General features: G+C 42.8%; 1 protein-coding gene across 3 annotated transcripts in view; it reads right to left on the bottom strand.

The window, feature by feature from the left end:
* SETBP1 (SET binding protein 1) overlaps positions 1–22,667 on the bottom strand; it is a 269,876-nt gene that overhangs the window by 210,935 nt on the left and 36,274 nt on the right. For 2 of the 3 annotated variants that reach the window (XM_032095510.1, XM_032095508.1), the window contains exon 3: positions 7,510–7,593. The exons of the other annotated variant lie outside the window; for it this stretch is intronic. In XM_032095510.1, coding sequence (XP_031951401.1) covers positions 7,510–7,593 — 84 coding nt within the window. The remainder of the gene's footprint in view (positions 1–7,509; positions 7,594–22,667) is intronic. 3 annotated transcript variants of the gene reach the window in all.

Genomic DNA, 22,667 nt, shown 5'->3' with positions numbered 1-22,667 from the left:
GTGAGCAACACTTTTCAGTCAGAGGGCCCTCAAATTGCTTTTTGAAACAGTATGGCTTCCCTTCATCTACCACCAAAATGAACCTACCTCCAAGGTGGAACAAAGGACCCATCAATGCAAGGTGGCAGTACACAGCAATTTAGGGCAGGAAGTCAAGAACGATATGTCCCACTGAAGGCAGAGGGTCAAGTAAAGTTGGCAGAAAACATATCCTGAATGAGAGGCTGGACAAAACATCATCACCAGCTCCAGCTCAGGAGGGGAAGTGCCGTGGGATCATCACTCACTAGAAAAGGTCAGAGCCCCAATCTTTATGTCCTGAACAGGGGCAGGGCACTGTGTTAATGCACACATTCAGAAGTACCTCAAAGGAAAAAGAAAAAAGGCAATTTGCTGACTGCACTGCTGAATCCTTTGCTGCAAAAAAGGCACTATGAGTGTTTTGGTCTCCCTTTTCCTGTAGAAAGGAAAAGTCCTATTGAACTTCAGTCTACACTGTGTTATATTTTACAGGAAGCCCAACCCACTCTGAAATTAATACGAACAGTAAGAGGATACCACAAGGTGGAAAACTCTTGAAGTGAGTACAAGACTATTCATAAAACGAGTGAGAAAAGGAAATAAGTGATTATAAAAGGTCATTAGAAATGTCAGCTTACCAATGGCATTGTGTGAAGAAAGGTGTAACCCACTGCAAGCCAAACCTACTGGAGCTGAACTTGCCAAGGACACCCATAACCTCAATCTCTTTTGTTCAGAGGTTTACATTTGGGAAGTTACTTTCACAATATTATCCCTCCAAAACATACACAAATCCGAAGAATGGGGACTTATACCCACAGCTTCCACTTTACAGCTGCTTCAATCCCTCCCAACAGATGAATGAAACTAAAAAATTTTCCCAGCCACCAGATGCTCGGCACCAGATCCAGCAATTACCAGGACACAACTGCTGTATGAAATTGGGAGGTCCAGGGAAAAGGCATCTGGGGAATCTGTTGTTGAAACTCCTCTTGTCCCCAGACAGATCCCACTGAGAGGATTCCAGCTTTTAGAAAACATTTCTGACATTATATTTTCTGCAGCATTGTGGTTCACCAAATGCAACTTCTTTCCTCTTAGAGCACCACCAGCAGCAACTGAATGAATCAGCAAAGGTGATCCACCTTGCTAAGTCCAACACTTGTATCACAGGGGGGGAAACACTCTGACGTGGCAGGAAGAACAAGATGCACAAGCATTATGTGAGTATTTTGAATATTAAAAATTTAATTGGTTAGATGAGCATAATGACAGAGGTATAAGGATTGCTTTTAATAGGCACTAGTGCCAAAAGGGCCGTGTTTATATCAGTGGTGCTATATATAACACTTCTATGAGTTCTCAGAGGATGCTGGGACACTTTCTTATAGTTCCAAGTTCTTTGTATGATCTCCTACCCTGCTTCAATCAACAAACTGTTTTTAAGAGCACTTTACTGCCCAGACACCTCAGACATGTAACATCCTCTCTCTTTGAAATGTACTTCTTTTTAGGCCCTTTATAACCTGTGCAGAATTAAATGATTTTTTTTAAGCAGAGATTCAAACTCTGCCATAAACTTGGGCACAAGGGACAGTAGACAACATACCTTCACTCCCCCAATTCTCTCTTCCTGCTTCATTCTACCCATGTAATTCCAAGTTAGCCAATGCTCTCATTTATTTTTATTACTCTTATTTCTTTTAGCAGAGAGAAACATTAACTGAAGGGGTGTAATCCAGATTTGCTCAGATGAAACACGGGAGCCTTTGCACTCCTTCATTTTGTGCCTCAGTGAATTTCTTGCTAACAAGTGGAAGAATGCAACGGAGAGACAGCAAGGGTAAGGCAGATTCTCCAAATTTTGGTCTCAGTTCTGAACTACACCCTCAGCAGATATTACAGTGCTGTCTGCCAAAGGAACTTAGCTCTGGCACAATTCAGGCCAGGCCAGTTTGCTATTTAAAGAGGTGGGTTTATTTATACACTTTTTACCCTCCTCCCCTACAAACTCCCACCCTATTTTTTTAAGATGGGAAATTATCAGTAGCCCTGAACACATAAAATTTGACAGCAGTTTACCACAGAATTCGTATTGGTCCCTTCATCTTTGCTTTTACTTTTATTCTTCTGTAAATTCCTTCAACCATTGAACAGTGTTATTCCCACAACAGTTTTGGCAAAGATCAAAATAGTGTGGCAGGTTTGCTCCAATTTTCTGCTGCTAATAGCTGGGTAATGAAGAGCTAGATGGAGACAAAAGATGTTTTTCTTTCCTTTTCTCTCCTAAAGGATTTTGTCCTGGAATTCCACACAGTCAGTGAAAACATTTTAAAAAGTAATTAAGGTGGACTTTGTGGGGTGGGAAGGTTGTGGAGATTGGTTTCAATCCAGCACTAAAGTCATTGCACTTTTGCTGAAACAATGACAACATCAATGGATAGCTCTGTTTCACCTTCTCAAAAAGAACCTATAACTGCTAGGGAAACCAGAATAATTAGGAATTAAACTACTCCTTACTCTCAGCAGATCTCTGGTGACAGAAAGATCTGTTCTGACACATACATGTGTATATATATAAATCTGCGAACCCCAGTCCAGTGACTTGGAGAGAAAAGTTTGGCTGCTCACAACTGTTTTGGACAAGATTAACATCACTGCATGCCTCACCTCAAGAACACAGTGTTTCTTCAAGAAATGCATAAGTCCTCAAAAAGGGTGCTTGATTTAGGCTCTTCTTGGTACAACTGGAGTCCCAGGAAGCTAATCTCCTAGTTAGTCTTCCGAGCTGTTGAAATCTGCTGCAACCACAATCTTAAAATGGACCTTAAAATCTTATCCTTGCAAGGACTGCATATGCATTCAATTATACTGGAATCTACTTCAGTTTAAAAAGAAAAAAAAAAATCAGTAGACAAACAAAAAAAAGTCTGAGAGAGATTATTTAATCCCTAACACTTTGGAAAGAGTCAAAATCTTGTTGGACTTCAGGGGAAAGGAGGACACACAGATGAGGCTGAAGCAGCCCACAGGGGAAGCTGCCTATTTCATTTCTGGAACATGGGCCATGTGCATCTATTTTTAGCTTTGAACTGAGTTCCTCTGCCTCCTGCCAGAAGTCCTGAGCCCCGTGCTGGTACAACAAAAGCAGTGGCTCAGCCATTCTCTAATAGCTTTTACTTCTTAATACAGAGCAGCACTTAGGCAAAGGATGAGGTTACTGTCGGAGGGGTCATGATTAATAATGATTAATCTGATCCTTGCCAATATGAACTGGATCCACCATTCACTAAATAATTACTCTGCAGCATGGATACCATTTCCAGAGGAGGCATACATTTGTCGTATTAAAACTAAAACGAAACACACAGAAGAAAAAGGGGATCTGACTTCTCAGTAGCACTTGATCTCACAGGAACCACCAGAAAAGTTAAGCAAATAGGCGGGAAAAAAAAAAGAAAAGAAAAGAAAAAAAGACCTCTAGAACAACAACAACAACAACAGCAAATCAAAGGATAAGAGCAGTTAAACACTGACGAGTCACCCACCTTTTGGGAGAAGCAATGGAAAGCAAGTAAAACTAAACCTTCAGAGGGCAGAGCTGCACGTGCTGAGGATATGGAACACTCTGCTACTTTTGGCTCTTAACCTTATGCATAACTCTAAAATGCACATTATTTGCCCACCCACACATTTCCCTCCTGTTCTTAAATTACATTTTTGTTTTCCTCAGAAAGCACACAAATGAAATTGCTTCCTGGGAAACATCTTTCCTTCTTTGTGTTAGTATGCTACTTGGCACAATGAAATCCTAGTCCAGGACTGCCATTCTTAAGCAACAATGCCCCTCAAATAATAAGCAATATTATAACTTTATAGCATTATGGGGAGGCATAAACTAATGGGAAACTAATAAGCACTCCGAAGGGCATATATGAACCTTACAATTACAGTAGGATGCTTGTGGTGCAGAGACTTGCTTCTGGGCCTCAGAGCATGGATAAATTTTACTCCCACAAAACACACTAACAACAGGCAACAGTGCCAAAGGCAGGCAAGGACATGGGGGTTTTGCTGGCAAGAGGTGGTCTTATCTTGGGACTCCTTTCAGTTATCCTTCTTCACTGACCCAAGGCTTGCTCGAGACCATCCACAGGAGATGCTACTTTAGTTCTTCATTACACTCAGCTCTTTGAGGATTTCAAAGCTTTTGTGGGATTTTTATTGTGCTTTTTACCCTTTCACGTCATCATGCAGGGTTTGACTTAGACTGGGAGGCCACAGAACACACCACCAGTCCTTCTCCTGGTCTGGTGCAAATCCAACTGGAAGGTTGGGTTCCTTGTGCCTGGTGTGAAAACCCAGCCCCATGTGAGCCTGTTTGGACTTCTGCCCTTGACAGGTCCAGATTTTACACGCTGATGACTTTCACCATGGAAAATACCATGCAGGGAGTTGGTGTCTTTGACTGCCAAATGCAGGGGAGCAGAGCTCAGGTCAAGGAAGTGCCATTGCTTCTAGAGGCATCCTGGAGAATCACAGAATCACAGAATATTCTGAGCCAGAAGGGACCCATTAAGATCATCGAGTTCAACTCTTAGTCCTGCACAGACACCCCAAAAAATCCCACCCTGTGCATCCCTGGGAGCGTTGTCCAAACACTCCTGGAGCTCTGGCAGCCTCGGGGCTGTGCCCATTCCCTGGGGAGCCTGGGCAGTGCCCAGCACCCTCTGGGGGAAGAACCTTCTCCTGATATCCAACCTAAACCTCCTCTGTTTCAGCTTCATGTTGTTTCCTCAAGTCCTGTCTGGTCACAAGAGTGAAGAAATCAGTGTCTGCCCCTCCTCTTCCCCTCACAAGGAAGTTGTAACGGCAGTGAGGTCTCCCTTCAGTCTCATCTTCTCCAGGGTGTAGTAAGAAATGTCAGTAAATTAAATCCTTGGCAATGAGGTTATGGTTTGGTTTAGCTAGGGATTTTTCCTAGTGGGGCAGTGTGTTTAGGATTTTTTGCCAGTTTCCAAATTGACTTGAAGGAATAAAAGAAAAATAAACTCTTTGCAAAGCATCAACTTTCACAAAAATTTCAGCCGAAAAGTAGTTGGTGACTTTAAAACCAAAATTTTAAATAACTAATGGTACAAAAACCACATAGCTATTTATGTGTACATTCATGCAAATGAAAACTTAGTTGCATATTCACAAAACTTTACAGACGCAGCACAGTGAAACACAAAGCAAGGACAGGAAAGAAAAAAAAGAAAACGGCCCCAACAGCAATAACAATAATGAAGGTAAATCTTTAAAATCTGAGACAGGACGCAGGAGCTGGGGGTAGAGCTCTGCAAACAAAACTAAAGCCAGTGCACTGTTTTTCCCCTTCACAAAGTGAAACAAGCTGTGCCTAAAATAATGCTTCCTTGGTTTTCTGGCAATTAGTGTCCTGAAGGATTAGCCCACAATCATTGGCAAGTGTTTGCCTTTCCCAGCCGATGTCACCATAGAAGTCTGTGTTTATCTACAAGGCCCAGGGGATAATTTATAAGCTGAGCTGAGGTCCTGCATTCACAGACAAATGTTCCACACTGCCTCCCACCCTCCTGTACTAGTTTCCTCTCCATCTACCTCCTATCCCCTGAAATATAGACAGGACCCTGCCAGGGGCATGACGAATGAGCTTTGCAGCCTCTGAAGCAAGAACTTGCCCAATAGTTTATGTTGATACAGCAAATAAAGAGGTACTGATATGGTCGACACATCATCAGGCACCAAAAGTTAGATCGCAGAAAGTAACTGAATGCAAAAAATATTTTATCACTGTTCCAGAAAACATCAAAGAGAATGGGATATTTTTTTCCCCTTTGAAAGCTATTGCCTACACTTTGATTAAAATACTGCCATTTGTGAGTTTTCGGTCTACTACCCAGAGTTTGTTAGAGATAATGCTTTGTAAAACCCCTCTGCAATCAAGATGTTCCATTTTTTTTTTTTTTTTTTCTAATCTATACCAGTGGTTTAACAGTGTTCTGGTCCCCTTGCAAACTAAAAGTGATTCAACCAGAGTACATCAAAACACAAAAGACTAAGATTGGTAAGAGTGTTTATTTCTAAATTAATTTTCCCCTGGTGTGTTAGAACCTCAACATGAGAATATTAAGCTTTCATTTGAGAGAATGGGAAACTAGCCTTTTAAAGAAAAATAATATGAATCCTTGTCTTGATGATAAACTGACAATATAGCTCATGACAACTAATTTGTTATTTTGAAAAGAGTAATAAAAGTACTCAAGCAAAACAAAGCAAATCAATGAAAGACTCAATTCTACAAAGAACTTGTAAGTGTGACCGACATTCCTCACAACAGAGAATACTGCAGAATAGGTAGATGGATGGATGTGTTTATAGATAAGACAGATCTGTTCTCAGATTTCAAACATTAACAAAATCAGGGTTAGAGACACTATTATTAATTAAAGTTGATGAACATGTCTGTTGAAGATAAAGAAGACTTTTCTTCCTGAGAATTCATCTCTTTTCTCTTCAGGACGCTATCAGGAGTTTCTGGAACTTCATGGACACTGTTTGAATCTGCCTCAGGTCTGTACCCGGTCACAGGTTGTCCACGAGATACAGCAGAGAGCAAAGTTATTTGATATTTGAGACCAACTGCTTCACTCTGCCACTTTTAATATTGGGTGACCTAATTTTACAAAATGTTAAGTCTCAAATCAAATTTTGTTTAATCTTTGGAAAGAATGATCTCCAGATTCAAATTAAACTTTAGCTACAAAGACAGGAGGCCATAAGAACTAAAAACTTTTGAAAGGGATGAACTTGGCTGATCTGAATAAGTGCCAAGTGTACTGGGAAGGAAGAGACCACCAGCTGGCTGTTATTCCAAGCATAGTCCACCTCACTTGCAATTACTGAACCCTAGCAGCAATCCCACCAATGTCAAATTGACCAATTTTAGAATAAGGAGCCATTCATTCCAAGTAATGAATATTGAAATCTGGCCATTGGTTTGTGAACAAGTTCTTACATGTCTGTCATGAGGAACCCCAATAAAGAATGTCCTTGTAATGGTGTCACTTCAGAACAAAAGCATGCAATGAACTATCACCCATCCAGGCAGCTACAGTAGGAGACCAAAGGTTGCATGCATTTAGCCAGCAAGGAAATGCAATATTCTTTAAGGAAAGGCATTGCCTGGAGTGGATTTTTTATAAAGAAACAGAATTCATGAATAAATAAACCAGATGGGACTAAGCCAGGCTAGGGCATTAACTTCTCCTAGTGCAATGAATCCCTGATCTTGCTTGAGGGTTTTTCTACAAATAACAAACACAAAAACATTAATGTTGTACCATTGTCAATCACGCCAAGGACTCTGTTTGTGTCCAGGAATTCTGATACGCAACAACACATATCAAATCCACCAGATGTTAAGATATTCTTAGATTTCACCAGTTAGGGTACATATTGACTGACCTGATCTGAGTCTTTTGCTTGAGAATTTTTCCCTTTTCTGCAACCACAACTCATAAGAAGTTTTGCATCTCCAATGACTTTTCCCTATAAGAGACAAGGAAGGAAAAACATCAGCACAATCCAAATCACTGAAGACCAAGAGGCTTGTATTTATGGTCAGGAGCAGGGGAAGAAAGGGCATTAAGGAAGCCTGTGGACTCTTCCTGCATTTCTGGGAGGTTCTCTTTCACAGAAGGTTGGCTCTCAAGCTGCCAAGAAGGCTTTCCCAAAGGATAATATCACAGCATTAGGGAAGTCACACTGAGCCAGAAGGAAAGCAAGGTGTGTAGAAAAAGACAGTAGGAAAGAAAAGCTGAAAAGAAACATGTTATTTTAACCCATGTTTTTCATACACTTGCATGAACAGGAACAAGTCTAGAAGGCTCAGACAGTACAAATATCAAACTGCAGTGACATGAGGAAAAGCTTATACATTACCTTTTCTGTTCATTTTTACCAAGTTAATGCCTACTTGCTTTTAATGAGCCCAGATTTGGTGAAATAAAGTCTCCAGCAGTGACTTACTCTCAGTAGAACAATGGGTCCACATCACTCCTGGTAAACCCATGCCAGGCATCCAAGAGCCCACCCTCACCTAACACTGCTGGCACAGACCCTGGCCTGCCTATGACACAGAATCACGGAATGTTTGGGTTGGAAGGGACCTTAGAGATCACCCAGTTTCACCCCCTGCCACCGGTAGGGACATATTCCCCTACACGGGTTGCTCCAAGCTCCAGACAACCTGGCCTTGGACACATCCAGGGATGGATGCTCAGACCAACAGTGATTTGCTAAGAAACAGAGTCCATTCACTCTTCTTTTACCTGTAACCAACAGTTTGAGAGAGAAGCTGAGCTCAGACACCTTTATTTTTGTTGAAAACCCATCAGACTGACTGTGATCCAAACAGTAAGGTTCCTCATATTAACAGGGTTGTTTTCTGGGGATTATTTGAGTCACTTTGGTTCTTCACCAAAGTATTTTTGTTCCTTGTCAAACCTGGACATCTTGATAAATCACCATGGAAGAAAGGACTAGGGATTCCAGGTTTGGTCAAAATGCTGCTTGAATTTAAACTGCATGGAGTCAAAACCAGCCAGTGGAGTCCCCACAAATGTACCACAATTACTTTTTTTTCCATAGGCATGCACAAAAAGACATTGGCTACTTTCAGACTTTTGCTGTCTACAGTTGTAAAATAAACACTCTTGGCATTCACTGGGAAACAGAGGGAGAGTCTGCTCACGTGCAGCCATGAACAGTCACAAGATTTTAGATGGATTACTTTATATAGAAAAGGAGGTCCCAATACAGTTAGCGAGTTTAGCCAAGTGGAAGTGCTCTGCCCTAAATGATGAGGAAAGGAAAGGGCACAATTAAAAGGAATTGCAGCCATTGCTCAATGTCAGGGCACAGCAGAGAGATGACCCTTGGTGGCAGGAATTACAAACAGGCAGATAAACTTTTGGTCACCTTGGGAGAGCCTGCAACCTGCCAGGTGTGGGGACATTTCTTACTTGGTGAGCTCAGCATCTCACAAGTCCCAGCAAGGTCAGCTAATGTGCAGAAATTATATTTTTCACTCCTTCCAAAAGAGAATCTGGGAAAAAACGAAGACATTGAAAAGGCTGTACTGATACCTAATCTGATAACTACCCAGAATGCCTCATATTTGGGCTGCAAATATTACAACCTGTCAAACTGAAGTTTTCAGGAGACTTCTTCCAACTGGCATCCCCAGCCTGTGACTCCCATCTGTCAAAGGTGTTTTGCTCTTGTGCCATTACTACAGTCCTTCAACAACTAGTCTGTAATCTGTTAAAGTCAAAAATTATTTACCAGAAATAAGTGATTAAACTAGAAGTTAAAGCAAGTTTATTAAAATACTATGTTAGTGATAGGAAACTGAGGCACAGGGAGACACTCCTTTGTCTTACCACAGAACAACTTCAAGACACCCCACAGTATATGACACAAGTTGGAGCTATAAAAGGACCTAGGAGAGAGTCACACATTTCCCAAAAGGCCACTGGGTACCTTGGGGTGGCTGTAGCATTAACATATGCTTGTGGTTAGGAAACTACATCCACATATACTGCATTGATGATCAGCTTGTCCCACTTCCCTCTGCAAAGTCATTAGATAGAAAAGATAATCCAACTCTTTTTTTAAACACAAGCCAAGGAAAAAACCTCCCACTTTTAGACCCTTCTATGGCTCTAATGCCACCTGAGCTCAAGGGAAACCATGGCCATGTTCTCCTGTCCAAATGGGAGTATCACCAGTTTTATTTAACACAGAGAATTCACAAGATGTTGCCCATAACAACCTGGAAAACCAAGAGCACAAGGGAAATACAAACCCAAAACCTGAGGGTTTTTTCTTTTTCTCTGACAATACAAGAATGAAGGGTCTCTTCCATTCCCTAAGAAAAAAAACAAATGAAAGCAATGCACTGGATAAATAATCCCACCTCATTTCCCAGCTGCAGATGCTCCTCGCCTAATGTGCATTGGATGAATGAGCTACTATCTCCACCTTATTTTAGGAAAGCTTCTTATGAGCAGATGCTTAATTTGCAGATAGGTGTCTAACATTAGGCAGCTAAGTTGAAAGGCAAAAGGAAAAAAAAAAAGCATATGGACAACATTTGCAGCCAGTCGCAACTCTGTTCCAGAGCAGATGGAGGCCTTGTCATTCAGGGGTTTCCTCACACACACCAAGCAGTTCAGTGGGGATAGGGAAAGGGGCTTCTGTTTGGATGCTTCTGTCTGGAACCAGATTAGAGGAAAGCACGCTTTTCCACAGCACACGCCTTGTGTTACATTAAACATGCATGTGCAGCTTCAGCTTTTATTCAGTGATCTGAAACAGAGCCCTCCAGGGTGCTAAGGGTTAGTGAGTTCTTGTTTGTTTATCTGTATGTTGTTTTACAGTTTCTAGTGCCCAAGGATTTTGTTAAGAAATTAAAACACCTCGCTGGGGCTATCCTGCTGTGGTTGTTGCCTCCTAGTATTTCCCTCCTCCCTTCATCCAGCAGTGCCTGATGCTCACAGGGGAAGGAGAGGAGAACATCACAAAGAGAGGAGCCACACCTGACCAGGTACTATAGATGTTTGGTCTTAATTCACGAAGAATAACTTCTACGTTTCCTGGCCTATTCATAACATGAGGTGCTGTTGTTTAGAAGCAGGTAGGCACAAGGTTTTCCAACAGGGAAGCTCACTTTGCCTTCTGCTGGCTCGCATCCACCACCAGACATCACCCTTCCCAAGGCAAAGAGCAAGAAGGCTCCTTGCCATATGTCCTATTATCCCACCTCTTACAGGGAATCTGGCTGGCCTCACGCACCTCCTTGCACCATGGGCTCCAGCAGTTACCCAAAGTTTGCAGAAAAATAAGAAAAACCGTGATAATAGTAACAGGCTTAATTATCTCAGCTGCACGTGTGTCAGGAGCTGAGCAGTTGCCAGTTTTAACAGCCTGTGGTCGAGAAACACTGAACTGCATCACCCAGAAGTCAAATGAGGGTCGGTCACAACTCGCTTCACGCCAGCGGCTCCGGGGGAGGCGCAGGGCACACACAAATCACTGCGGCGTTGCCCAGAGCCATCCCGTGTGGAGCTGCCAGCCCTGCTTAAAGGAGTCAGACACGAGGCACATGGCACCGGCTGGCCTCCAGGGAGCTGCCAGGCTCTGTGCTCTGGAGTTGCTGGCTGGGATTAACCATAGGATCCTGTCTTCCAAGTTTGTGGCTGGAAAGCTCAGCTCCAGATGTGGGCTCCGCTTAGCACTGTGCCGTGCACCTTGCAGAGGCTGACAGGTCCAGCTGGGCTCTAACCTACTCAGTTTTCAACAGCTTTACTCTCTTTTGAGCAACAGCCATTGAAAATACTGTAAGCAGCTTCTTCCCCAGGGAGCTGGCACAAGCACTCAGAGGGTGGTCGGGCACTGGAATCACCCCAGGGAATGGCCCCAAGACTGCCACAGCCCAAAAAGCATTTGGACAAAGTTCTCAGGCGCACAGTGTGACTCTTGGGGCTGTCCTGTGCAGGGCCAGGAGTTGGACTTGATGATCCTTGTGTGTCCTTTTCAACATGGGATATTATTCTTTGAGTCTATGTATAGCGCTGCAACAGCGAACTCTCAAAATCCCCATGGCTACATAAATGCCATTAGGAAGAACAACACATTCAGTGTTTGCTATGTTTTATCCTCTGTTCTGTCAGGGTGATCCACACATTTTGAAGAACCAGTACCCAAGTGCCTACAGTGGTAGAGTGGGAGAGAAGGGGGGAAAGGAAGGGAAACAAGAACTGAATCCAAGGTGGAGGCAAGCGGCAGTACAACAGACAGCTGGTGTTTGGGTGGTGGTAAATCACCCTGAAATGAGCCTCTTCCCTCAGCTCAATGAGGCCTAAACAACAAAGGAAGGCACAGCTTGCAGCCGGACAGCCTGCTAGCCAACCACAGACACACATGACAGCTTCATTCAGGAGCCCGGAGTCAATACAAAAGCTCCGAAATCAATCCGACATCCTGCGACCTCAAACAATGCGTCAAATCTTCTCAGAATTGGAGCCCCAAATGAGGGGGAGCAGCATTCAAGGGAGATCAAAACGCAGGGCTGGCATTGAAAGGGACTAAAAAGGAGAAGAATGTTCCCAGTTTATTAATGGTGAGGTCTGGCCGGCTGCATCCCAGCCACCATAGGTTACGTTCATTAAAGGGCAGCGCTGTGCACGTATTATGCAGAGCGCCCGGAGAGTATGTGTTGTGTGCGTGTGTCCGCCAAAGTGCCCCTCACTTGCTAGAGATCAGGATGTGCCTTTCTGCTCAGCACTGTTGTCTCCATCAGAAATTCCTCCTGTGTGAACCACAAACAGGGTTTTTTCCCACTTGAGCAAATGTATGGGCACAGATGCGCACACGTACACACGCTCTCTCTCATCCTTGAGCCTGAAAAGCATAAAGGAACTCAGACAGACTCTTTCCAACTTTAAAAAAAAAAAGACAACATTTCACATCCCATTCCCTCCCGGCCATACTTTCAGGTCACACACACAAAATCTATTACAAAAGACTGAAGCATTATGTGATTGCCGCTACTGCTGATGGAGTTGATTGCTCCATAAACCCCACTCCTACATGCCACAAAGGACCTGATCCCACAGCACAACAAATCTACAAAGGAGAGCAAAGGAATAAAAAGAAAACCTGCTTCAGTCCCTGGAGTTGTCCCCTCTGGGCAGGATTGCCCCTGCTGGGGTAGTTTCACTTGCAGAATCTGTCCTGCAGCACTACACAAAAATGGCACCCTTCACCCTTCAGCAACAAAAAGGCCAAGCAAATCCTTTTTATCAGCTTCCCTTTGAAGGCAGGTGGAAAAGTATAATATAGACATACACAGGAAAGAGAAAAAAAAGAGATAAATACCATTTGTAAAAGTACTGTTTGGATTTGCCTGTCCTAATTTTCTTCTTTTCAGCTGCCACGTTTGAAAGAATCAGACTTTGAAAGTTCTGTCCTCCTTGGATGCACGGCCCAAAATGGAGCGCTTGCTAGAGGAGGTCAGACTTGAAAAATATTTTTTTTTGTGCTGAAATGTGAATAGATGAAGAAAAAGGACTGAAATTTTCAAAGCCATCTCTGTGTCTTGATGCACATTTCCCATGAGTTTTTACTGAAGACGTGTCATAGCCTAATTGTCTTTGCTTTTCGTGTGTCACACTGATCTGAAATTCAGAACAGACATGGCTGAGGAAGCAAGCAAGCTCTCTCAAATTCGGAGAACCTTAGATAAACAGAAACTGAAAACATTAAATGTTCCTTAGGGTGCAGCAAGTCCCATGTATTTTATCTCAAAATTTAGGGAAAAAAGTTAGAAAAAATATGCACACTCCATCCCTGAAAGTGTTCAAGGCCAGGTTGGAGGGGGCTTTGAGCAATTTGGTCTAGTGGAAGGTGTCCCTGACCATGGCAGGAGGCTGAAACGAGATGATCTTTAAGGTTCCTTCCAACCCAAATTGTTCTGTGATTCTATGAAATGAATATTAAGTTTCCACAAAAAAACTTTATGCTTTATTCACACTTTATGTCACGAGTCCACAATTATTGCCACCACTCTGGGCTCCTTACAGACTGTGAGCATGATCTCCATCTCCTCCTTTGAGAAGACATCTCTAATTTTACTTTGTGATAATGTCATACAGATGCCAGAGGGTGACTGGGCAAAGACAAGTACAGCAGATGCAAACAAGCTTTTTAAGGTAGGATGGAAGATCAGCTCCAGGGGCAAGACAAGATGAGGTGATATCCAAACTCCAGGCAAGAAGACTGCAGCAGTCCTCACCTGGGTTATCAACAGTAAGTCAAAAAACCTCTCCATTAGCTTTCGTAGAAAGAGGAAAACTGCATCCAGTCTGGGCAAGTGCCCAAATATGTGGTAGATGAATGGTAGGAAATTATTGAGGCTCCAATAATTCCTAGCACTGCAGATGAAACAGAGTCTGCAGGGATCAAATGGAAAAATATTCAAGATTAAGTTTTTTGTGAGAGTAATTAAGTGGATTTTTTTTTTTTTTTCAGATACCTGGTGAGTCTAAATGTACAGTTTTCGAATTCAGGAAAACTGATATCTTATTCGGATGAGCTGCCTTTTTTGTTTTGTTTTGTTTTATCTTGCCTGCTTTAAACTCTGCTATTTAAATAATTTAACAATCTATCTTAAATATTTCACCAATAAATCACAGGCTTGTGTTTCTATTTCATGTTAAAACTAATCAGTGGAGGAGTGCCTGAGCTGGAAGTTAAAATTCTGCTCCACCAAGCCAATGATGCATAATCATCTCTCTGCAGAATCTCTAGTGAATAAAAACTTCTCTGCAGAATTAATGCCATATAAAAAGTTCTTTGTGCAGGCAGAGAGCACAACTGCAGCCCAGGATCATCTGCATCCTGCCAACAGGGTCAGGATTTCCAGAGCTAATTGGTGTGTAGAGCTTTCCCACCCTGGCAAGCACAAGCATGGAGCTCACAGCTGAATCCCAGACATGGGCACATCAAGATGGTCAGGATGCTGATAGCATGCACAGAGCTCCAAACGGTCCCTGTGTGATGATTGTATTGGGATTCTGTGCTTGTTGCCATCAAAGAGGAGCAAATAGAACAAAATTACGATGTTGTTGACCAAAATGGGTGATTTTTAAAAATGCCTCTGAAGCTTGAAGGTGTTGAGAGCCTGCACCAAGGAACACCAAATCCACTGAACATCAGCAGGAATAAGACTTCTCAAGTTCCTAAACTGTGAAGCCATTTTAATCTACATTTCAATGAAGCTGAGATGCAAAAGCAACACATTTATAAAAAGTAAGAAAAGTACACCTACCTCTCCTCACTCTCTCCCAAAGTCTGAGTTTATCAAAATGAAGCCAAGAAGCCTCACTATCTATAATTTAGTGCAATTCACTCTAATTTTCTTCCTAAATCATTGAGACACACTCAAGACTCCCTTTGGTCTTGGTCAGCAAAATCCAAAATGCATGAATGATGTGAATAGATAGCCAGAAGCTGATAGCTAGCATATTGAATCCAAAAAGCAAATTGAGAGAGAGAGAAAACAGAAGAGAGAGGTCAAAACAGAAGGGAAGGGGAAAGGGGAATCACTGTCAGCTACATTGTTATTAACCTGCCTTTGTTTTGTGTCAACTTTTTACTTTGTTTTGTTTCAAAACTTAAAAGGCCATGCCTTTTGCTTCAAAGAACTGTTTAGTGTATGATCTCACTGTGATGCCCATAGGAGCAAAACACACACAATCCTATTTGCAAGGAAAAAATCATCTAGGGCAGCATGACTCCTCTTCTGCAGCTGGGCAAATGCCTCCATATCCCAGCTCCTAAACCTGGCTGGAACTTTCCTGGGACAGGGGGAGTGAGATGAAAATCAGAGACATCTCCTCCTCCTCCTCATTTGAGGCAGACATCCCCATCTCTCCTTCCCATGTGCAGCCAACAAGACTTCCTGCACAAACTGACACGGAAACAGCTAATTTACTGCTTTGTGTCAGGAATGTAGCCAAGGTTTCGGTCCCCTGTGCCCTGGACTCCCCTCAGCTGGGCTGCTTCATCTCAAAAAGGGTCTTTCCTTCCTCCTGCCCCTCCCCTCCAACACACACTCCTCCTCCTCTTCTGCTTTTGTAACTTATCTCCCTGCAAGCCACTTCCCAACAGGAGTTGAAATTAAACAGGCTGCCCATATGCCATGGCTCACTTGTTGTCTGTTCCCCTCACTGCCATCTGGCCTATTTGCTCAGCCAAAGAGAAAAAAAAAATAGTGAAAAAAAAGGGAGAAGAAAAGAAAGAAAAGAAAAGAAAAGAAAAAGAAAAGAAAAAGAAAAGAAAAAGAAAAGAAAAAGAAAAGAAAAAGAAAAGAAAAGAAAAGAAAAGAAAAGAAAAGAAAAGAAAAGAAAAGAAAAGAAAAGAAAAGAAAAAAGAAAAGAAAAGAAAAAAAGAAAAGAGAAGAGAAGAGAAGAGAAGAAAAGAGAAGAAAAGAGAAGAAAAGAGAAGAAAAGAGAAGAAAAGAAAAGAGAAGAGGAGAAGAGAAGAAAAGAGAAGAGAAGAGAAGAAAAGAGAAGAAAAGAAAAGAGAAGAAAAGAAAAGAAAAGAAAAAGGGGTGGAGGGGTGGGGGATAAGGAAAAGAAAAAGGATAAATCCAGACACAATGAAGATGATGAGGGAGGTGATGATGCTGTCTCTCGCATCTGCTCCTTGGCCAGGCTCCCAGATAGATCAGTAATGGAGAGCAGTAGAACCAGTGACAATTAACCCAAACATAGTCCTGTTTATTTAACCTGTTCACAGAGATCAGCCCATGTGCTGCTCCCCTGGCAAGGAGGCACCACACTCCAGCAAGGAGATTCCCACTGAGAAAATTCCAGCCAGAGGAGGAAAAGGGAGATCCTCATCTCCTGAACCAGGCTGGCAGGACATGATGACTGTGATGCCAGGCTAAGATTTTCTTTAACTCTCCAAGTCACCTTATTTTTTTCTACAGTAGCACAGGCTAGAGCAGGGAGAGGTGTGACTGTGAGAGGGGGAAGTAGAACTCGATTTCGATGCACCCTAATTTCCCCAACTCTTGAGCCTGCAAAACCAGAGGAAAAGAAAGAAACAAAGTAGCAATTAAGAAATCAGAATAGAAAAAAAATAAAGTTATCCTAAAATACACCATTATTTCCACACTGCATCTTTAAAAAAATTTCATCCCTGGAAAGTGAAGGCAGCAGAGATTTTTGTTTTTTTTTTTTTTCTTTTTAAAAAGGCAAAAAGAAAAGAGGCTGGCTCAAGGAACTGCATGGCTCGCCATCACTAAATATTTGTGCCAGGGTGGGAGCAGATCTGTGGGTAACACCGAAGTTATGTTTGTTTTTCGAGCTGAAACGAAAACTTCAAAGTTTTAAAAAAATAGATTAACCTGAAAAATAGTTTTCTAAACCAGACAACTACTAAACCATTTAAACAGCAGAGTGAAAAAGGGAGTAAGAAAACCACTTTTTCAACAGCTTTTACTGACTTTTTTTTTTTTTTTTTTTTTTTTTAATTTGCAATGAGACATTGAATACCTGTGCAGATGGGTGTCAAAAGCCATACGGGTGGCTCCTCTGGAGACAAACCCCACTGAGCCATGAGATGATGATAATTTCCCCTAGAGCTGCATGAGACCATGCAGGGGAAGCCCCTGCAGGGAGAGGCAGCTGGGGAGGAAGAGCAGACCTCCTCTTTCCAGGGGTTGTGCTTGGGCACAGATGCTCCCCAGAAAGAAAGGTGTTGCACAGACTGTTAGGGAAGGAACACTTCCATTAGCCGTGTGCTACGTCTGAGTCCTTCCCAAGCACAGAGCAGAGGAGATGATCCTCCTGAAGGCAGTACATTCTGATTCAAGGTTGTGTTTGTCCATTGCAGCCTGACTCAACAACAGAGCAAAACTGAGCAGACTGAATGTTTTCATGCATGATCACTCCTCTACTTGCAAGCACTGGCCTACATGAGTGTTGTCTGTCTTAGGATCCCCATTTATCTAAACCTGTGTCTGTACCTGTAGGGAAGCAACATGCAGAATGGGCAAAGTGCTGCCCCAAAGGAAAGGTTGCACTGAGTTTTCCAGCTGTTGGGCTTGTGGTCCTGTATTAATACAGAATCAGAAAATCATAGAATGTTCTGAGTTGGAAGGGACCAACCACGAGGATCATCAAGTCCAACACCTGGCCCTTCACAGGACAACTCCAAGATTCACCCCAAAATTCACACCATGTGCCTGGTACTAGAGAACAGCTCTTTCCCCACCCAAATAGCCCACTTGCAGTCATCAGAAAGAAGGAAGTACTTTGTGAAAGCAAAATACTTTTTAACAGTGGAAACAGAAACCAGAAGTTCACCTAAAACCGAAACACAGCAGCATTTCCATCTTTAACACTGCTGCAGTCATCTGCGGCAGGGCCTCCAGATCTGGGAACCAATAAAAGCAGGAACATCCAGGGAGAAGTCCTCTGTGAGGAGACAAATTTCACCACAGGTTTTGGCTGACATCACCAGCCCATCCTTGCTCCATTGTTGTAGTTTATGATCTCACCACGAAGCAGCTCTGTGGAGTCATTCCCTCCTATCTTACTGCAGCCCATCCATTATCCTCTGCCTAATTGCTTCCACAACGCTGCTGCAACAGAGATATTTCCTACAGCTGAACATTTGCATTCCCAAGAGCTGGCACCTGCCAGGTCAGGTTCCTCAGTCTTTAGATTTGATGTTACTACAGCAGGAAGGTGTTCTAGAGAACAGAAAAGTACACAAAGACAGCAGTCAGTCTGATTCCTCCATTTGGATATTCCTTTAAACAAAAAGGGACTTGCTAAAAATTATATTACTTTATTCTACTGGAATAGGGTGTAAGGAAAGGGGAATTGTGCTGACTACAATCTGTCCAATACTGCATTAATTCAGGATTCCCTCAGTAAGGATAACAATGAACTGCAATAAAATCAATGGGAAGGCAGCACAGTATGGAAAACTGGGAAGGGGAGGGTTAGTTTTTCTTGTACTTTTGTTTTGAGATGTGGGAGCTGGGAGCAATCAACACTGAGCTAATGGCATCCAAACTGACTCCTGAACACTGCATCCCCTTTGGGGTCACACTTTTCCACAAAACCAACCAATTCATGCTGTGAAGGGAATGAGCACACTGGACATTTTGTAGCCTGCAGGGAAAGCCCCAGAATATCTGCTAATGTGCCCACTCACAAGATACCACTTGTGGCAGGTCAAGGAGCAGCAATTATCAACTTTCACCTCTCTAACTGGAGCTTCTGAGCACAAGGCCATCCCAGAAACACATCATTTCACATTTGCACTCCGTATTGAGGTTTCAAAATACTCTGCTCATGTGTGTTGTGATAAGGGAAGATGTTGTCCTCTCATGACTGTACTATTGGTGTAACACTGAGAAATTTTGGGGTTCTTGACTTGCCTTCCCTCTGAGAGGTTTTTGTATTTTGAAAATCACTTTCACTGTCTCTGATTCCTTCCCTTCTCCCACGTTTAATTACAAGGGATCTTTTCATTATAGAAAGGCCTGGGAGTAGTTTTTCAAGCCAGTAGTAGGATCCTCTCTAATTTACCATACCTGAGGTGTTCAACTGTGACTCCTTGATTTATAAAACAGAACCTAACACCTTCAAAACTCTCCCATCCAAATAATGGATTAATACAGGTGTATGGAACCTATCTAGACCTGGATAATTCACTTCCAGCAGCTACAAGACCTCCAGTAGTGAAAATTAAAGGGACTGTGTTTGCCCATCTTGGCCTCACAAGGACCAAAGGACAATTGTCACCTTTAAAGAGAAGCTTCCTCAGTGCCATATCATGCCTAAACATGAAGGGCAGAAGGGGCAACACCCTCAGGGACTATTTCTGTGACAAGTTGCCACTCTTTGGCCAAGGAAGCCCAACCACATCCTCAGTATGAAGAATCAAAGGTATGAGAGAAGTCTGAAGCCTCTCTGGTGACCAGTGGCAGGACACAAGAGAATCTAATGAAGTCATGTCAGGGAGGTTTACGTTGGATATCAGGAAAAGGTTCTTCCCCCAGAGGGTGGTTGGGCACTGGAACAGGCTCCCAGGGAATGGTCACAGAGCCAGCCTGGCAGAGTTCAAGAAGCATTTGGACCACACTCTCAGGCACATGGTGTGATTTTTGGGGATGTCTTGCACAGGGCCAGGAGCTGGACTCGATGATCCTTGCGGATCCCTTCCATTTCAGGATATTCTATAATTCTGTGAAGACCTGAGTCTCTCTATCCTGGCAGTCTCACATCTCCCTGCCATGAAGCCTATGGGTGTTGGTGCAAGGCTGCCAGGCTTGTCTTAGCTAGTGTTTCTTATCAGATTCTCACCTTTAGGGGTGCTTTGAGGCCATCTGCCACCCCCAGCTTCCCGCATCAGCTGCCTCAGCATCCGTGTTGGAAGTTCAAATAAACCCCCACATCTCTGAGTCACAGTGGGCCACAAACCCACTGCGTAAGCCTGGACCCAAGCCTACGCCTTTCTGGTACTGCAAGAGCTGGATCTAAAACTACAGGAAACAGAATGGTAACATGCAAATCAGTGGCAAGCATGGGGAGATAGCCAGCTGCTGGCCAGGCAGCCTACTCTGCCTCAAAGGAGACAAAACACAACCAAAACCCCCTTAATTCCCAGCAGAGGCTGGGGACGGCCCAGGCGGAGCAGCAGGGCCAGGGCAGAGTGCTGGCAGACACGGTTCCAGCCTCCTCCCTGGCCTGCCTGGAGCTTCAAAGGCCTAAATCAAAGCAGCAGGAGGAACTCAAATGCTTAGGAATCTTCAGTTTGGACTTGTTTTAACAACGGTGTCAGTTAATAAATAAATAAATAAATAAATAAATAGATGCCCAATGACCTCTCTTATCTAGCCAAATCTGGCCAAAAAAAGCATGTTTGTTTTCATTTAAACTCCCAAAAGGCAATGTAGGGTTTTCTGAGAGGGCCTGAAGTCCAAAAAACCACTCAGATTTCTCTGCATTTTCATTTTTTGAGAGAAAAATTATGGTTTTGGGGAAGGCAAGGACTGCTTTATTTTCATTTGAAGTCTGAGGGAGACCTGTCCAACCAAACCTATCAAACTTATCAGCTCCCACCCATGTTACTTCACCATCTTTCTAGCATTTCATGTTCACTTTCACCCAAGCTTGGTTGTATTATTTTCTGGAGGGGTTACAAGCAAAATCAGTGGGAGAAGGATGAAGTACATTTGTAATTCCTAAAATATTCCAAACAAGCAAAGTGTCCTGTAGGAAGCATGGATGATCTGAGCTTCTATTCTGGTTGTAAAATGTTACAACAACAGGGCAAACAACTGAACAATGACATCAAGATATCGATAGCCCTTACTGCAAAATACCATCCCTCCCTTTAGCCCCACATGTTAGGAACTGCATTGCTTTGAACTGTTATTACCCATTCCTCCCACCCAATCCTCTGTAAAGATAAAAATCAAGGTCTGGGCTGCTGAGTCAGATTGCAAACACCCAAACAAGACATTTACTCAGACACAGTTGTTTTTGGTCCCTGCTTCACTGAAACTCTGTGTTTTCGGGCTTGTAGGAGGCTCCTTTAACTTCTTTCAGAGAAATGAGTTGCTGAGAACTAGAAGCCACACACAGGGAGGGGAAAAAAAAAACCAAAACAACCAAAAAACCAAGAAATAAATTTATTTTGTGACCAAGGCAAGGCAAATTTCTAAACTTCTGGTCAGAAACTAGTTCTTGATATAAAATCCTGAGCAACTCAGTAGACAATCCTGGAGAAATATTATGGTCAGGTAGATGAAACACTAGCCTGGAAATTTTGAAATATAAGCTTTTTGGAACAGCAATGCCATATATGAACAACCTGGCAGTTCAGGTTACAGCTGTGAGCCTCAGTTTCCCCTGAAAACTGATATCCAAAGTGGTCGGGCTCTCCCCATGAAAAAAAACACAAGCCAAACCAAAAAAATAAAAATAAACCCCTCTATTTTAAGAGGCTTGTATTATGTGGATTATTTAAGAAATTAGAACTTTTGAGGTGTCCAGACTCATCAATCCCCTGAGAGAAGCTCTTCTCTTTTTTGTTACATGAAAAAGTACAATTTCCCACTGTGGGGTGAGCTCAGCCTTCGGGTCAAAACAGCTGAAGACACCCCGGCAAAGTTTAGATTTTCCATTTCTCTTGGGCTTCTTCAAGTCTCCTTTTTCGTTTCAGTTTATATTTCCTGTCTTGCTGCCCTTTCATTTTTAGGGTTTCAGATTTAAACAAAAAACCAAAAGCAGCGCTGACTCAAGATCTTTTTTGTGTTTCTCTCATTTTGACTAGAAACCAGAACAGACCAAATAAAATGAATGATATCACTCTGGGGTTCAAAGTGCTTTGTAGATCTAACTCTTTTCTCACAGAGGATGGCGTGCGCTGTCATATCCGTTATTTGAAGGGAGGGAGATCAAAACAGAGGAAGTTTAACTTTCATTTTAAGCACAAACCCCATGTTTCCAATTCCTTAGCTTGCATGCTGGATACACCTGGGCTTTGAGGTCCAAAACTTTTTGGAATCTGAACCCCAAACCTTCATGCAAACATGATGCAGCACATGTGCCGAAAATAGTAATGATTAAATAAAACCAAATCTCCCTTGCTCAACATGGAAGGGATAAAGTTCCCTTTTGAAGGTGAACAGGGGTTCGTAGCTGAGAACCATGGTCCTTGCTGCAGGACACTGCTCTGTTACAGGACATAGTTTTGTGTTGGTCTCAGATCCACTGGCCTCTCAACGTCCCCAAAACAAGTAAACAATGACAAGGTTTTAACTGAATTTGATTGACTTCTCTTGCTTGGTTTTTTTTCTGGCAGGGCTACAAATGAAGGATCAGCTCTTTAGAGACTGCAGCTAAAGCTGTTAAAGCTCCCTTGCTCCCTGCACTGTGAGGAGTGCAGAGGATGAGTGCTCACATCTTTCTCCTAATTTCAGCACCTGGGAATTATTTCCCTTATCCTGCAATTTTGACCTCTTTTCC

This window comes from Corvus moneduloides, chromosome Z, assembly GCF_009650955.1.
Source record: "Corvus moneduloides isolate bCorMon1 chromosome Z, bCorMon1.pri, whole genome shotgun sequence".
Lineage (NCBI taxonomy): Eukaryota > Metazoa > Chordata > Aves > Passeriformes > Corvidae > Corvus > Corvus moneduloides.
The sequence above is the reverse complement of the archived record's forward strand: the minus strand, read 5'-3'. Positions and strand labels throughout refer to the sequence as shown.